The 16,475-nt window shown below is 53.1% G+C and overlaps 5 protein-coding genes across 5 annotated transcripts; 2 read left to right on the forward strand and 3 right to left on the reverse strand.

Annotated features, from left to right (window-relative positions):
• Positions 1-304: 304 nt before the first annotated feature.
• On the reverse strand, positions 305-1,726 carry PRS5_1 (ribose-phosphate pyrophosphokinase; the record flags this gene model as incomplete). Its single annotated transcript, XM_062909299.1, has 1 exon — positions 305-1,726. The coding sequence occupies one exon, from the start codon at positions 1,724-1,726 to the stop codon at positions 305-307; it is 1,422 nt and encodes a 473-aa protein (XP_062768066.1).
• A 1,690-nt stretch (positions 1,727-3,416) lies between these two features.
• On the reverse strand, positions 3,417-6,138 carry SPE1 (Ornithine decarboxylase). Its single transcript, XM_062909300.1, has 2 exons — positions 4,823-6,138; positions 3,417-4,764 (listed from the first exon to the last, which is right to left on the reverse strand). Exons 1-2 carry the CDS (start codon positions 5,142-5,144, stop codon positions 3,674-3,676), a joined length of 1,413 nt encoding a protein of 470 aa, XP_062768067.1. The 5' UTR covers positions 5,145-6,138; the 3' UTR covers positions 3,417-3,673.
• A 1,533-nt stretch (positions 6,139-7,671) lies between these two features.
• Positions 7,672-11,196, reverse strand: CYM1 (Mitochondrial presequence protease). The gene is made up of 2 exons (XM_062909301.1): positions 10,580-11,196; positions 7,672-10,518 (listed from the first exon to the last, which is right to left on the reverse strand). The coding sequence occupies exons 1-2, from the start codon at positions 10,864-10,866 to the stop codon at positions 7,770-7,772; spliced, it is 3,036 nt and encodes a 1,011-aa protein (XP_062768068.1). The 5' UTR covers positions 10,867-11,196; the 3' UTR covers positions 7,672-7,769.
• A 71-nt stretch (positions 11,197-11,267) lies between these two features.
• On the forward strand, positions 11,268-13,987 carry QC763_202670 (uncharacterized protein). The gene is made up of 4 exons (XM_062909302.1): positions 11,268-12,102; positions 12,283-12,554; positions 12,616-13,062; positions 13,121-13,987. The coding sequence occupies exons 1-4, from the start codon at positions 11,799-11,801 to the stop codon at positions 13,628-13,630; spliced, it is 1,533 nt and encodes a 510-aa protein (XP_062768069.1). The 5' UTR covers positions 11,268-11,798; the 3' UTR covers positions 13,631-13,987.
• Positions 13,988-14,776: 789 nt separating this feature from the next.
• On the forward strand, positions 14,777-16,195 carry QC763_202680 (uncharacterized protein; the record flags this gene model as incomplete). The annotated part of the gene is made up of 1 exon (XM_062909303.1): positions 14,777-16,195. One exon carries the CDS (start codon positions 14,777-14,779, stop codon positions 16,193-16,195), a length of 1,419 nt encoding a protein of 472 aa, XP_062768070.1.
• Between the last annotated feature and the right edge of the window lie 280 nt (positions 16,196-16,475).

A 16,475-nucleotide genomic window follows, 5' to 3' on the forward strand; every position in this document is an offset into this window, starting at 1 on the left:
TTCATGGCGGCAAGTACTTAGAGAGATATCGGATTCCCACAAGTGGACATTACATACTTATATATACAGGAGACAAAAACGTATTTACGTACCCTTTTTTGCTACGGGGTCTTTCTCGATGTTAGACCCGTGAAACCATGACGGGAGAATTCTTTTGTTCGAGAATAACTATTCCAAGCACATCCAGCCTCGTACACAAGGATCCAATGTTTTTTTCTCGTACCAAAATGGGTATCATCATCTTTCCTTTTTCCCTAAATCAACCCAGCTTTTCCAACCCAGCCCTTCTTCTCGAGTTGCCGCACTACAACATCCCTCCCCCCTCAAACAACCCAGCAAGGCTCTCCCCAAAGTGCACCCTCCTAACCGCCTCCCCAAACACGCCGCTCACATCCAGCACCTCGACCTTGCCACACCTCCTCAAATGCGCCGTCTGGTCAATCGTGTTGGTCACTACCACCTTGTCGAGGGCGCTACTCTCGATCCGCTCCAGCGCATCCCCCGAGAAAACTCCATGCGTAACCACAGCCACTACCCTCTCGGCCCCCTCCCGTTTCAACAGCTTGGCCGCTCTGGTGATGGTATTCCCCGTGTCAACCAAATCATCAATCAACAAGCACGTCCGTCCTTTTACCTCCCCCACAAGCATCATCGTCGCTTTGGCGCTATTCTTCCCGGGAATGAACTTGGGATGTCGCCTCTCTTTGTGGATCAGGGCGAATGGGAGGTTCAACACGTCTGCGATGGCGGTGGCGCGCTTTGCCCCGCCTGCGTCGGGGGAGATGATTGTTACGGAGTTGGTGGTGGGGAGGATGTGTTGGGAGATGTATTTGCACAAAAAGGGGCGGGCGTGGAGGTTGTCGACGGGCATGTCGAAGAAGCCTTGGTAGGTTTGCTCGTGGAGGTCGCAGGTTAGGATGCGGTCTGCGCCTGAGCAGGTTAGGAGGTCGGCGACCAGGGAGCCGGATTGGGCCATCCATTGTTTGTAGTTTGGTTTGGGGGGGTGGAGGGAGAGCATGAGGGAGGGGTTTTCGTAGTCGTGGGTTGTAAATTGCCCCGGGGAAGGTGGTGGGAAGGTGTTGTTGTTGTTGCCTGTTCCGTAGGTGATGAGTTGTAAAGGGGGGGTTTGGATTCCGGAGGGGGTGCCGCCTCGGTATCCCACTCCTCCGGTGTTGTTATTGCTGTTGGTTACTCGACCGACGACATCGGTCATGTCTAACCCTTTGCTGCCCAACCCTGCTGTGCGAGCTATATTTGGGTGGGGGGTGACGGGGACGCTTTCAAAGGTGTACGCTCCTGCTTTCCCAGATCCCGCTTTTCCCTCGCCGTCTACCACCAGTCCTTTATCCCCACGAAGCGGTGCCCCTGCCTTGGAGAAAGCCAGGTCGGGCTGTCGACTATATGGAAACAGTGGCAACACGGCTGTTACCCTCCTTGCGCTCCCGCCTTTGCACGCCGCGATCATGATGCAGACTTCCATGAGGTAGTCATTGACTTTGTAGTTTGGATCCTCCCCCACGCCAAACGATTGGATGATGTAGACGTCTTTCCCTCGGACGGAGTCTTGGATTTCGCAGCGGGACTCGCCAGAGGAGAACTTGCAGAGGATGCGCTCGGAGGGGGAGATGGAGAGGTAGTTGCAGATGGAGAGGGCGAGGGAGGGGTGGGAGTTGCCTGAGAGGATAGAGATGTTGCGGACCATGTTGGAGGAGGTTTTGCGTGTCATGTAAGAAGGTAGGTAGTGTTGTTGGTTCTGGAGGTGAGAAAGGGCGATGATGGGAGCTAGCCCATTTCTTTGTCAAGGTGAAGCTCAAACACGGCGGCAGCGACGATGTCAGGGGTTGATATGTGGTGTAAAGTGTGATCTGACAATTGGGCACCCACGACAACACCCTCTTCTTCCGCTTGTTGTATTGTCCCTCCCTCACACCGAATACTGTAGCTTTGTGTCCTTTGGGGTAGGACAATCTGCTTGGCAGGACCTGATGTTCCGATCGTTGCTGCGGTGGTTATCGTCAAAGGGTACAGGTAGGTGGTCGAATATAAAGGGTCCCAAGATCCCGTCCTGTGCTGTCTTGTCAATGTCGTACAAACACCACCACGGATATGTACCCCCGGAAGATGTAAAACTGTGACCGTGACACAAAAACTGCTTGTCAATTCATCGGTCGTGTGACCGGAATGGGAATTCGCCCTCTGCATATAATTGTCCAGCAGCCCAAAAACCACCGTCCAATGTTCTTTAAGGAATTTAAACCGCGTCTGGCCGAATGTCCTTCTCTCTCTTATGGATGGAATTGTCGATAGCGGAATTCGGCACATTCTGTAGTTCTCCCGCTGCGAGATTCCCGAGCCGTAGATCTTATATATATCCATCTACCTATCTGACCCCTCTTACATACTACTATCTTCTTCAGTTTTCCCCAAAACTTGAAACCAAACCTTTCCATCCACACTCACCGAAGAATTATCCCATCCCATCCCAATAGCTATCCAAATTCCCTTATCCGCCGCCTCCCACCCAGTGACGTCATACCAGCCCTTCCGCAATCAGACAGCTCCCAGACACAAGAGGTCCCAACACCAATGAATGGCTGCGACAGCCACACGTGTATCTGACCTCACGAGCCTTTCCAAAGAGATAGACAACAATAGTGACAGTGTCCTCGGATTAAACAAATGGTCTCATGATCAACTTGTCAAAAACAGCAACAAGTGACACATCAAAATGCTGTGACACCCCCGCGCCTGTCTTGAAAAGAGAGGCATCACGCGACCCATGTTTTGGTATTCCTTCAATTTGCTAACGAGGTTGGTGATGATCACTCGTGTGCTCGACTCAATGGACAGAAACCATTGGCACGTGTTGACAGTATTCAAAGCGACTTTCAATCACCGAAAACAACATCTCATGAGGGGAGCAGAATTGCAGACCTATCCACCATTTTAAATCATCAAATATCAAGCGATCAAACAAACCGCCCAAGACTCCTCTCTCAAACCACAACCTTCTCCCAAAACATTTCTTCCCCATCCCACAGCCTCTCAGACCATGAAAACAGTGAAAAAATTGGTAGCGTCTCTTTGAGTAGCGTGTCATCCTTAGTGCAGGGGCCATGCTAATCTTCTCTGTATCGTTTCAAATTGACCAAATGCCCCGAAGGGCGAGGAAGAAAAAGAAGAAACCGATTAAATTCTGGCAGGCAAGTCGACAATTTATAGACTGCCAGAAGACATACCGGGTGGCCTATGCACGCTTGCAAATCCCCCACTGAATGCAAATCGTCTGTGCGCCACCACCGCCACTACGAAGATCAGGCCAGCGTGGCTGGGAGCAACCAGATTGTTGCCACTTGCCACCTCCTTTTTGACTCATCAGGAGGAACGGCCTTGAAACAACATACACAGAGGCACCTCAAAGTACAAACACATATGCAAAGTCTGGCAAGAAAGTTGGGACAAAATCTATTGTCTTATCAAAGAGTTCATCTATAACCGATCAAAACGAAGCGAAAAGCAATGTCAAAATCAACCCCCTTTTGTTATCATTGTTCTTCCTCTCTGAACGCAGCGCTGTTGTGGTAGGCTGCAAGCAGCCAACAAAAAAAGTGAAAATCCACCCTCTTGATGAAAAATCTCAATCCCATTACTCAACTATCTCGTAACTTCCAAGTTACAAGTCCAAAAGAGCCTTGGCACCGGGCTCACTGCACACGTAGATGACGTCGTGCTCGTTGGAAAAGCCGTTGAAAGTGGTGGCGGAGCATTTGGTGTAGGCACCCATGTCCTCAAAGTAGAGCCAGTCACCAACGTCCAGGACAACAGGGAAGCGGATGCTCTCGGTGATGCGATCGATGCCGTCGCAGGTCGGGCCCCAGATGCTGTACTCCACTCCGCTGCGGTCATCCATACCGTTGGCGGCGGGGGTGTCATACAGAGTCTGGCCGCCGGCGCGGAGCACCTTGGCCTCGGGGTGCTGGTGATCAAACATGATGCTGCTGAAGTTGCCATACAGACCATCGTTGACATATAGCATGTAGCTGGGATCGGGAGTCGTGGTGCCGTTGTTAATCAAGGCGGTGTCCTGGATGGTGCGGCGGGCAATGACGTTGCAGGCCAAAGTGTAGGCAGCCGAGGCGTAGAAACGGCCGGGCTCAGCAATCAAGTTGATACCGCTGTGAGCGGGGAAATACTCGTCGAGAGCTTCACGGAGAACACCAGCCATCTGCTCAAAGGTGTTGTCGGCGCAGAAGCCACCGCCGACGTCCAGAGTCTTGAGCGAAAAGCCATAAGAGGCAGCCTGCTGAAAGACCATGTGCGAGTCACGGACGGCCTTCAAGAAAGCGCTAGGGTCCGAAGCGCCAGAGCCAACGTGGAAGCTGACACCCACGACGTTAAGGTTCAAGTCGCGGGCCAAGGCCAAAAGACCATCAGTCGAGTCGAGCGAGGCGCCAAACTTCATGCTAAGGCGGCAAAGGGACGACGTGTCGTCGGTAAGGATGCGCAGATAAAGCTCGGCCTCGGGGTAGAAGCGGGCAATCTTGCGAAGCTCGTCGGCATTGTCAAAGGTCATGGCACGCACGCCCTGCTGGGCAACGTAGCGCACATACGAGTTGGTCTTGCAGGGCTGAGCATAGATGATGCGGGAGGGGTCAACTCCCATGCGGAGGACCTGCTCAATCTCGGCCTTGGAGGCGCAATCGAAGCCATTGCCAAGGGCAGCCAGCAACTTGAGGAGCATAGGGTCCGGGTTGCACTTGACGGCTATTGCGTATGTTAGCATCCTGTTTTTCTCTTATCTTCTCCATGACAAACCACTTACCATAGAAGGGCTTGACGCGAGGCAAGTTCATCTTCCAGCGGAGGTGCTGGCGGTAGACCTCACCGAGGTCGGCCACAAAGAAGGTGTCCTCCTCTCCGGGCTCGCAGTCCTCGTGGTCAATGCTCTCCACGCGCTGGCGGAGGGCATTGCCAATCAGCTCCTTGGCGGTAGGACCCTCATGGTGGTGGTGTTCACCTAAATGGTGATGGTTGTGTTGCTCAAAGTAGCCATTGTTGCAGCTCTTTAAAAAGACATGATTATTCGTTAATTCCGTATAATCGAGTGATACGAAGCGATCGGCGAGCAAAGTTGGCATAACCATATCCGGGATCGTAACGGGGGTGAGCGGTCGAGAAGAATTAGGTGGTAGGTAGCGGCGGCGGGTGGGTAGAATATTAGAGATGTTCTCGTGATCTCGAGCGTGGGTGGGTGATGAGCTCTATATCGAACTTATCGAAAGCTCAGAATATGTTTTTTGGGTAGTAGATAAAAGGCGATGTGATAGCACGGGGTGCTCAAGCGAGTATTAGGGAGGTCGGTGTGGGTAGCAGACTGGTCCCTCAAAGGTCTGACGAGGCTTCGTCGACTCTTCCTCCGTCAGAGGAAGAACCGCACAACTCGTCCTATGCGGCAGCTGGTTGTTGTTGGTATCGTGGGGGGCTTGGTTGAACAAGGAGTCGAACAGGGAGAGCTCGAGTTCCTTACGCGACTTCAGCAGGGGGTGGCAGGGAGTTGATGATGTGAAAGGTTTGTCGAAGGCTGAAATCTTGGTCTGAGACAAAGTCTACGGCCAAGGAAGCCGTATTGAGCTTGGGTGCCTTTGAGAAGACCAAAGGCAGTCAGGCGTAGCGATGGATATCGCTAGCTGTTTCTGTGAGGCAGGATGCGCGTCAGCATGTGTGAAAACTCCTACGGATATAAACAATCAACAGCGAGCAACCCCGCTGGAAGCTCTTCAGAAAGCCATCCATCCCAGGTCTGAGACATGACGCATGCCACGAGGCCGAGTGGGTGGGATAGAGCCCAACCCAGCACGGTCGCTTGCGGTCATTGTCACGAGCGGGAGCTCCCAGCGGTCGTGCGCCGATATCTATCCGCATAGCCGCGGCGAGGAGGTGAAAAATTTGCACTTACTTGGGAGGTAATGGGTGCGCGAACGCAGTAAGTGCAGGAGTTGTCCAGTGTAGCAATTGATGCCAAGGTCGATGATGTGTTGAGGAAGGAGGACAGTTGGCAAAGGGAAAATCGTGGGAAAGGGGAAGAGGTTCAAGGACGGGGGTGGAAGGTTTGGAAGCCGGCGTTGAGCTTCTTAATAATGGAGGGGCGCAGAGTGGGCGGGAGGCAGGTGCTTTGGTGGGGCATTTTCGATGGATGGCTGTGCCTCGATCCTTGATTTGGATTTGGCAGAGCCCACAACAAAAAAAAAAAACTCCAAAGAGGGCACCACCTTTTTTTCCACCGGTCCCAGATATTTCAAGACACCGCCTACAGATGACAGATGGTGTCTACAGAAACCCTAAGGACCCTCGGCAACCATCTTCCTGTGACCTACCTAGATAAACTCACCTGCCGTCTTTGGCAAAACATCATATCGCACCTGAGGTGGCCGCGCAATTCCATCAACTTCCCTTCAAGTGTCCCCGCGGCAAAGATGCCGTGCTCTGCTGTACTACAGCAGCATACCTAGCTACCTATCTACAATGCGAGGCCAGGCCGCCGTCCGGTGTTGCTGACGCTCGTTATGCCGGATATCTGGCCGAGGCCGCCGTCTCCTGGCCCAGTGCAATCACAACTCATGAGATGGTGGGTGGTCTCCTGGCCCGGTGGCGTGCCATCACTCGATCCGCAACTTGCGGTCAGCGAGCCAGTTTCGATGCCCAAATTCCATCCCTTCTCCGCTCGTTAGCGGACGCTTGTGGTGTTATGCGGGCCCATTGCACCGTTGGTCATGTTCCAGCATGCAACCCATCGCCGATATCTTTTCGTTCTGTATCGAGAGAGTCCATGGCCGGGGAAAGAGGAGAAAGTAGGAGCACACTGGAGCCAGTAAAAATCCCGCACCATCAATCAGCCTGCTTTTGCTCTCTCTGGCATTCCATTGTCTTTGCATCCGGCGGCTATCTTGGCTAAGGAGTGACTGAAGATTTTAGGTACAGCATTCTCCTACGAGCAACTTTTCTCACCCACCCCAAGGTTTTGATACCAGCAGCCCACAGCCATCCCATGTAGATCTGGCCAATGTCGTCGACGAGCTGCACGTATCCTCTTGGCACACTTACTTCTGGTTCCCCGCAGGAAAGGACTCAGACCCTTCATTGGTCTTGCCGACTGTCCCTGCGCCGATATGCTTCCCCCGTGCAGCCAACTGGAAGCCAACGGGAGACGGCCAATGCATTTGACTCGTGAAAGAAAAGAAAAAAAAGATAAACAGCCACTCGGAGCTGAGCCGCATTTGAACCACCCCCTTGAGAAACGTAGCAACCACAGACAGGTACCTGCGTGAACGTGACGTAGGCGGGGCAAGAAAAAAAAAAGTACCACAAGAGTCAGGGGCAACTTCAAACCTCAAAATGAAAAATATTAAAATGTACTCTGTTCTTTAGTCCGCAAGTCCAAAGCTGTGGAAGGCGGTTCTGAAAGAACGAGCTCGCGGCGCCAGGTCTTACTCTGGTCCTTTGATCTTGCGTTGGTTTGTGGCCTCATAGCTATTGCGTGAAGCAGTGAGGAGTATCGTATCTAAACGCGTGTGTATGGTAGGTAGGGTAGGAGAAGATAAATGAAACGGAAGCATGAGAAAATGCTAGAGAAGGCTGATGAACACAAGTCATCAGGCACAGGACCTAAAAAATGTCGCAAATGATTCATGTACACCGGCTGGCTATCAGAGAAGGGTATCATCGTTCATGTTGTACAGTAAAAATACAAACTGCAGGCCGTCGAAAACTGCTTAAGCAGACCCGCCAATGTCCATCTCGTTGACGGTCCAAGAGTCGTCGACAAAGTCCCGCTTCTCACCAAGGAAGACAAGCCGCTCAGCTTGCTTCTCGAGCGCGCCAACAATATACTTCTGAGCCACCTCACGCACTTGATCCTTGGAGACATCGAGAAGCTGCTCGCGCCTCTTCTGCTTCATCTCCTCGGTGATTCCGTACAGGAAGTTGCTCATGCCCTCCTCGTTGACAGCCCGGGGCGCATCGACGCCTTGGAAGATGGAAATCTTGGCGTCCTCCAGGTCCCGGTCTGACCACTTCTTGTCAACAGCCCATTGTCCGGCACTGCGCATGATGTTGATCGTGTTGACCGGGTTGGGGTCGCGGTACGAGTAAAAGCCAAAGATGCCGTCCAGGGCTCGGGAATATGCACCTCCACCGTAGGCGCCTCCCTTTTCGCGAATCTCGTGATGCAGATGCTTGTGAGTCAAGAGCGACGAGAGCACCTGGAGCGGAGCATTGTCAGGCGATGTGTAGGAGACTGTCGGCAGAGCGAGCGCGCCATAGTAAACCTGATATGGCAGGGGGTAGAACGATTTGATGTTTCTCGCAAACTGGGTCGCTGGCCTGGCGGGGAAAGTGGCAGGCTTTTGGGGCACTGAACCCAGGAACTTGGACAGAGCGGCAGTGTTGTTGCTGACGCTTTCAGTATCACAAGTGATCGAAGCCCGAATGTTCCCTGCAAGAGCAAACTGCTGGATCTGCTTCAACTTGTCGATCACATCGACGAGCTGGTCCGATTCAGGCCGACTTGCCAGGCTCGTTATCAACTTGACTTGCGACAAACCGCTGACCTGCTCCCGAATAAAAGCATCCCACGACAAGCCCGCTTCAGCTGCTCTGCGGGCATAGGCATGACCGGAAGAGGCAATGTCGTTGACAACGCCATCAGCACCAGCCTGGAGAAGCTGCCGGATCTGCGGGGCGGCGTCTGGGCTGTCAAAGTTGGTCTCGACTATCAGCTTGCAAAGCAGATCAAACATGACGGGAACATTTCTGTCCAGGGCCATGCCTGTGAAAATAAGACCCTCGCTCGCCTGCTTGAAGTCCAACGGGTCCGAGGCTGTGTGATAGCCCACCGACACGCCGCCAGTCTTCAACTTCATCAGATCCTCCAACTGCTCCATTGTCATGTCCTTGGTACCAAGACGCATGATAGAGTCAGTAAAGAGAGGAATAAGCTGCCGAAGCTCATCTGGCAGGTTCTCCAACGTGTTGATCGCCCGGAAGTATGTAAGGCCGTTTGTGGGCGCTTCCCGCAACTGAAGTTTGACCTTCTCGACAGTCTCGTTCCTGAGCCCAACAGGCTCTTTCGATCGTGGAATGTCCTTGACATGTACGCTTGGGAGGCAGCTGAGATCTTCAGTGTTCGACTTTCCTTGCTCAGCCAGCAAAGCCAACTCCTGTGTTTCAAACGCCTTCTGGGCCTGCTCTTCGCCACCGGCAGACTCGACGGCCTGGGCGATCTTGCCCTTCAACCTGAATTCCTCCTCCTTGGCGAGTTCCTGGGCAAACACGGGAGATGGGGCCATGGTGAATGTGAGAGTGTTGTCATTCAACAGGTACTTCTCCATCAAGCCCTCAAGGTAACCGCCCTTGGCGTAACGCTCCTCAAAGGCAGCGAGGGTGTCATTCCAAGACAACGAATCAAAAGGGTCGACTCCCGTAAACCACTTGGGCTTGAGACGGTGCAGGAGAGACATGCCAAAATTAGCTGTCTTGTGCTTCAGACCCAATTCCAGCTGGTGCAGGTAGCCATCAATCTTGGACCGCTCAAAGCCCTTATCCCGCATTTGACGGAGGATATCCTGCACGGCCGTCTTGAGCTTGGGAACATCGGCTTCCTGGACACCAGTCAGACCGATAGAGAAGATTCCAACCTTGGCCGAACTGTCGTAACCGGTGTTGGGACTCCAATCGGTGCCGAGGCCACTCTCAATGAGCCCCTTGTAAAGCGGCGAGCCATAGCCATCCGTGAGCAGCGCCGAGATCAAGGAGAGAGAGAAGGACTCTACTACATCGGAAGTGTCGCCGAGGACCCAAGAAACAGAAGTCTTGAATTGCTTGCTGGGGTCCACCAGGGGGTCAATGGGTCCATAGAGCTTGACTTCTCTTGGGCCGGAGCTCAGGTCGATAGGCCTGTGGTTGGCCAAATCACCTCTGATAGCCTCAAAAGCACCAAGCTGAGCGTCAACCTCCCGCAAGTGATCTGCCAGAGGCATATCACCATATGTGAAGATCTTGGCATTGCTGGGGTGGTAGTGCTCAGCATGGAACTGCTTGAGTTGCTCATACGTCAGGTCGGTGATTTTTTGAGGATCACCACCCGAATTGTTGATATCCGGGAAGATGTGGTCCTGGAAGCGGATGTAGAACAGATAACCAGCATCAGACATCTGGCCCTTCATCTCGTTATACACGACACCCTTGAACACAAGCTTCTTATCCTCAGGCTTAGCTTGCGCCTCACCCAAAGCCAGAGCCTGGGGGTTCTCCGGTCCAATGCGCCACCCTTCCTGGGTAAAGTCAGACTTCTTGAGCAGAGGGCGCAGTGTGGCATCTAGGTAAACCGACATGAGGTTCTTGTAATCCTGGGCGTTGGTCGTGGCGAAGGGGTAGAATGTGTGGTCCGAGGCCGTAAAAGCGTTCATGAAGTTGGAGAGGGTGCGTGGGAGCATCTTGAAGAATGGGTCACGAATGGGATATCTTTACCCAGTTAGCCTAGCTCCAGCGAGATAGATGTTGAATAGAGTGGCCAGCTACACACTTTTCACTACCACAGAGCGTGGTGTGCTCCAGGATATGCGGGACACCGGTGTCATCCGGTGGGTTGGTCTTGAAACCGATTGAGAAGACATTGTTGCTGTCGTCTCGCGCAATATGGAGATGTTCGGCACCCGTCTTGTCGTGCCGCAGGTGCAGTGCCGTCAGTTCCAGCTCTGGCACATGCTTCGTCCGCAAAAGTGTGAAGCCGTGAAGTTTCTCGCCGATCTTGGGAAGCTGCGAGAGCTCCGCGGCAGCCTTTGCACTGCGTTTGACCGTGTTGCGAAGCATGCTTCCAAGTTGCTACAGTCGTCGTTCGATATTATGAGGCGGATGCAGCGGACCGGCCGGGTTTTCCAGCTCAGGTAAGTGTGAAGCTGTGCGTTGACAGCAGACCTGCGGCTGTCCTGGAGTCGGGATTTGGGGGTTGTAGTCGATGTGATCGACTTGATGGAATCAAATGGTTCAATGATGGAAATTCAGAAATTGAGCCATCCCGTTGGGCGTGGCGCGTTAGAAAATTGTTAGCAAGGAACAGTAGTTACTACTGCATTTTGGGAGATGGGAGAGGTACTAGTATATCGCTCAACGGCCCGACTCGCAACACGCGGGACCGCTGAGTCGGGCGGGTTAACGTCCCGAGTTACAGCGAGGCAGGCGAGGCACAGCGAGGACGAGCTCCACTGTTCCAGGTTTGCCAGCCTGAAGAGTGAGGCTTGTTCGGGGCAGAACCTGGGGACTAATGCAATTGCGACGACATCCAATTCTGGAGCCACGCAGGAGCAATCTCTGCATTCAACCACGCCGAGCGAGCAATATCACCATCCCCAAACCTGACGCTGCCCGGATCGCACGAGAGCACACGACACCCCCCCACGGCAGCCTGGAATTCTCAGTGAATTATAGAGGAGGCTATAGAGCAGGCAAACAATAGCCACCACGCACGGCGGGACGCATGCAATTTGTGTGACCAGGCGAGCGTCTTCTGTTTGAATTAACCGACACATCGACACTTTCGCTTCCTCCTCGACGACAAGCCTCCGCGTCACCCTCGTATATCCGTCTTGCTCCTGGTTTTAGGACTTTTGGAATAGCATCAGGTCGAATTCCCGGTTGCGAGTAGCAACAGCCACAAGTTTACTGGCTTGGGATTGCCGTAGCCCCGCATCGCATCGTTTTGCCTGCCCAGTCAACCCTAACGCACTCTGAGATCTGTGAGCATCATGTCGAACGCCAGCCCCCTCGTGGCTTCACCTGCCGCGACGGCTCCCCGACCAGCTACACCGGCACCCAACGGAGTTCCGAGTCAACCGCCGCCTGCCGATACCGTCCCCGTCGCGAATGGCCATGCTGCCCACACGCACGAGAACCGGCCCGCCCCCGCCCCGCCTTCGGCCGCTGCCATGACGGGGAAGAAGGGGAAGCAGAAGAAGCCGGAGCCGACCGAGGCCTCGAAGCTTATCGCCCAGCGCATTTCCCAGCTCGAACTCGACGCCGCAGGAGAAAAGGATCAGGAGGCCGAGATTGGTGGGTGTTCACCCTGTTTTCTGTGTGTCTGGTGGGGAGGTTTCGCTGGTCGCCACGTTGTCGGGGAAAAAAGGCATTTTTTGGGGTTCCTCTTTGCACAAACCTCACACTCAGGACTACGGGACCACGAAACACAAGCCAGTTATGACTGGAATATGGGCTGACAGAGATCGTACGCAGAACGGGAAGTCAAGAAGGCCAACAGGGAGTTACACACCCAGACCTCTCGGATGAACGACTTGCAAAAGATTGATCATCTGACGAAGCGATGTTCGGATCTTCTGGCTGAGATGAAACGCCACGAGCGAGAAAGCATCAAGAACAAGAAGCGCGGCGACCAGCTCCAGAAGGATAAGGACAACACTCGTACCGAGTTAAACAAGACCACGTCCCTGAAGGAGAAGCTAGAGAAACTCTGCCGGGAACTTCAAAAAGAGAACAACAAGCTTAAGGTTTGTATACGGCTGTTTCGGTCTGGCAAGACTGAGGGACTTTGTGCTGACTTGTCTGCAGAATGAGAATAAAACACTCAGCGATACCCAAATCCGCAGCCAACAGACATGGGACGAAAGGTATTCTGGGTTGCTCCGCAGGATGGATGACCAGCAGGAGGAGAAGGACAATCCGCGCAAACAAGTGGTCGACATGAATACGGAAAAATTGTATGTGCGAACCTTTGCTCGTGGTTTTGAGCTCATCGTTGCTTACAAGCGTAGTTTCCGAGATCGCTTCAAGTCCATGATCGACCAATATGAGCTCCGCGAGTTGCACTTTCATTCCCAGATGCGCACCAAGGAACTCGAGGTCCAGTATAACCTCGCCAGATTTGAGCGCGAGAAGAAGAACTACGAGGCTGAGCTCACCCGGTCACGCCAGCTTAATGCGCAGGTGCAAACATTTTCCCAGACCGAATCAGAACTGAGACACCAGCTTAACGTGTATGTGGAGAAGTTCAAGCAGGTATGTTGTCCCTTCTTGCCGGCCACCCAGGGCGTGTTGGAGTAACATAGTCGCACAGGTCGAGGATACTCTGAACAACAGCAATGAGTTGTTTATGACTTTCCGCAAGGAAATGGAGGACATGTCCAAGAAGACCAAGAGGCTGGAGCGCGAGAACGAGACTCTGAAGCGGAAGCATGACCAGGTCAACAGCAACATCTTCAAGATGGCCGAGGAACGTACCAAGAACCTTAGCGAGGTTGAGGATTTGAAGAAGAAGGTGGACAAGCTGAATGGCATTATCCGGCAGATGCAGCAGCAGGGCCGTGGCATTCCCCAGGGTCTCACCAACCCTGTTGAGAATGGGTACGCGGAAGGCGACCTCGAGGGTGACGAGAGCGAGTATGAGGATGAGTACGACGAGGGCGAGGAAGATGAGGAGGTCAGCGATGATGGGGACGAGTACGATGATGAGACCGAGGACGAGTCGCAGCAGCAGCAGCAGCAGCAGCAGCAGCCTCAGCCTTATGGCCCCGAAAGACCTCCCCCTGCCCCCGCGGCCACCACTACCACTAACGGTCATCGCTAGGGAGTATGTCGGATAGTGTGGCAGTGAATTATATGCATCTTTCAGCGGAACAAAAGTGCGATTCTCCCCTCTCTACTTGCTGACTGACGTTGGTGAGCAGTAACTTTTGTACAGTGATGAATTGGTCCATATGCTGTGTCAGTATGTTTGTACTGCCACTTGAAATCGGTCCTGGCCGGGTCGAGTCAAATAGTTTGTTTGGGTCTTTTGAGTTTGATGATATCATCATGAGCAAGACTTGAGAGTTATGCACCAACTCGACGCCATATCGTTCTAAACATCTCGCATTACTATCATTGCCCGGGCTTTATGCAGATATAGAGCCGAACTACCCCACCAAAGCATCACTTGCATCAATCCGGTTCCACTTCTTGCTGCGAGACACTGCATTGTGCCGAGACTCTGTCTACACTTGGTTGTTGTGGCCCCCATATGGGAGAGAGAGCCAGAGCCTGCCGCCGACTTTCCTGCTGGCCTGCCTACATGCGCTCTATCGTTTTGCTGTTGAAGCTGCCATTCTTGAAACAGTGTTTCCCTTTCTTTCTTTCTTTCTTTCTTTCTTTCTTTCTTTCTTTCTTTCTTTCTTTCTTTCTTTCTTTCTTTTCAATGTTCTCCTTTTGCGATCCTGGGTCTTCATTCCTCGACGACCGCGCCACTTAGTAATTCGGGCCAGCGTGTACTGTACCTACCGTAACCTGAGATAGACCTTACCCTATTCTGCCGCCTCCCAACCCTGGCTTGGAACGAACCGAACCCTTTGTTTGCGCGCGCCTTGCGACGACACAAACTCCGTTCCTGGATTTTTGACGACGGGGCTGTTTTTATTCTTCCTTATTACCACCTATGATTCCTCCGATTGCTTTCGATCCATCGATGCCGATACAACAAAAGATTGTTTGCGCCACTAGGCTGCGGCGACGGTTTTCTTGAATCATTCGCTGCTGCGCGCCAGGAGGTGTGGTTTATGTTGGAGAGAGAGAGGACAGAGTTGCGAGAGGGATATCATCATCGTCCGGGCTGAATAGGAAAGCGAATAAATAACTTTCGAATAAAACCAACACACACACACATACACACACACTCAAACCGAAGCTTCTACCCGGCCACTATCCTGGTTCCCCCGATTTTACACAAAGCGAGCCCAAAATGGCCTTCATTCAGGACCCCCGCATGCGCCAACGCTGGAACCAAATCTCGCACACGACCGAGGCCGTCACCGAGACGGCAGCGGCCAACATTTGGACATTTGGACACACGTACATCACCCCTTGCCTTGGCTCCATCGGCCAGGCTTTGGAATCGTGCACCTCTGTCTGTCTTGGCGACCGGGAGGACCGCGCGAGACGCGCACGGGAGCGAGACCATGGCGCGAGGAGGACGAGGGCGGAATACACGTTTGACTTTTATGACGATTGGGATGATTACTATGGTGATGTTGAAGACGGTCCCGACCACCGTGAGAATGGTGGGGGGAGTGGTGGTGGCGGTGGTTGGGGGAGGTGGGGGGTGAATAGTGAGGATTGGGATAGGTTGTTGGCTGGGACCGGTGCGGTGAGGGGGGGGCAGGGGGAGGAGGTTGATCAGCAGCCGAGGAGGAAACGGGGGATGAGTTATGGGACTAGTCGGATAAGGAGGAAGGGGACGGGGTTGGTGGAGGAGGAGGATCCGAATGTGATTCCTAGGACGGCGCCGCTGGGGTTCTTGGGGAGGCTGCCGTTTAAGATTGTGGGGAGTTTGAGGTATAAGCCTTCGGCGGCGAATTTGAGGGAGCACCCTGGTGGTGGGACTTTTGGGAGGGGGGGTGCGGGGGATGAGGATAGGCCTTTGCTGGGGGCGCAGGAAGAGGAGCATGATGGGAAGAGGCAGAGGAAACGGGGAGGGGAGGAGTCGAGTACTAGGACGAGGAGCAATACGACGGAGTCGGGGGATACGAGCAGTTCGTATAGGTCAAGAGGGGATTTGTTTCCAAGTGATGGGGAGGGGGATGAGGATGCGGTGCCGTTGGATGAGAATGAGTTCACGGTTGCGCTGAATAGGGTTGGGGTTGATGATCGGAGTAGCAATAGGACACGGAGCAGCAAGGGGAAACGACCGGCTGATAGGGATAGTAAGAAGGGGCTGTCGAGGACGGTATCGAAGACCACGCTTGATTCAGCGTACACGCCAGACTCAGCGTCGCCTCTTCCGACGTATGAGGATGGGGATGCTGTGCCGTTGTCTATGCAGCAACTGCAACAAGAGGAAGAGCGTGCCAAGAAGGAGGAGGATGAAGAGATTGAGAGGAGGAGGAAGGCAGCAAGCCAGTTGGCGGTGAAGAGGGGTCTGAGTGTGGATGACTATCAGGATGAGTCTGAAGACCAGTCACCATGCAGCATCAACCAGAGCTTACCAAACTCTGACCCTGACGAAGAAACCCAACCTAAATTAGAGGCAAAGATACCAGTGGAAGAACCACAAAGACACCAGCAACAACAAGAGCTGGAATTACCTACAGAACCCAAGAAGATGTCAGAGGTGGAACCGGCGGTTCGGTTTGTGCCCGCGAAGCTGCCTCATTTTGGGTGATCGGACATGATTATTAGCATAGCATTATTACAGAGACGAATGGGGGAGGGAGGGTCATGACAAATGAGACGATAACGATGAATTCAATGTTTGTACAACGTCTTTATGGGATTACTTGGTAGCGAAGAGGTCAGGTTCGGTAGGGATTCATGATAGATTTCTAGTGTTTTTATCATTACTATTGATTATTATGAAGCCAGAATGAACCAACAAACTCACCCATCAAAGGCAAATCGGACGGGTTTCAGATCCCTACTTCTTCAACTCCGTCCCCAAGAGA

Source organism: Podospora pseudopauciseta (genome assembly GCF_035222475.1).
Source record: "Podospora pseudopauciseta strain CBS 411.78 chromosome 2 map unlocalized CBS411.78m_2, whole genome shotgun sequence".
NCBI lineage: Eukaryota > Fungi > Ascomycota > Sordariomycetes > Sordariales > Podosporaceae > Podospora > Podospora pseudopauciseta.

What these genes read in the sequence shown, in the direction of transcription:
- CYM1 (XM_062909301.1), bottom strand. Translation starts at nt 10,866, where the DNA reads ATGCTTCGCAACACGGTCAAACGCAGTGCAAAGGCTGCCGCGGAGCTC. An exon ending in ACGCTCTGTGGTAGTGAAAA is followed by an intron (nt 10,519 to 10,579) that starts GTGTGTAGCTGG and finishes AACTGGGTAAAG; the next exon opens with ATATCCCATTCGTGACCCAT.
- QC763_202670 (XM_062909302.1), top strand. Translation starts at nt 11,799, where the DNA reads ATGTCGAACGCCAGCCCCCTCGTGGCTTCACCTGCCGCGACGGCTCCC. An exon ending in GGATCAGGAGGCCGAGATTG is followed by an intron (nt 12,103 to 12,282) that starts GTGGGTGTTCAC and finishes GATCGTACGCAG; the next exon opens with AACGGGAAGTCAAGAAGGCC. An exon ending in ATGTGGAGAAGTTCAAGCAG is followed by an intron (nt 13,063 to 13,120) that starts GTATGTTGTCCC and finishes ATAGTCGCACAG; the next exon opens with GTCGAGGATACTCTGAACAA.
- SPE1 (XM_062909300.1), bottom strand. Translation starts at nt 5,144, where the DNA reads ATGGTTATGCCAACTTTGCTCGCCGATCGCTTCGTATCACTCGATTAT. An exon ending in TCGCGTCAAGCCCTTCTATG is followed by an intron (nt 4,765 to 4,822) that starts GTAAGTGGTTTG and finishes CATACGCAATAG; the next exon opens with CCGTCAAGTGCAACCCGGAC.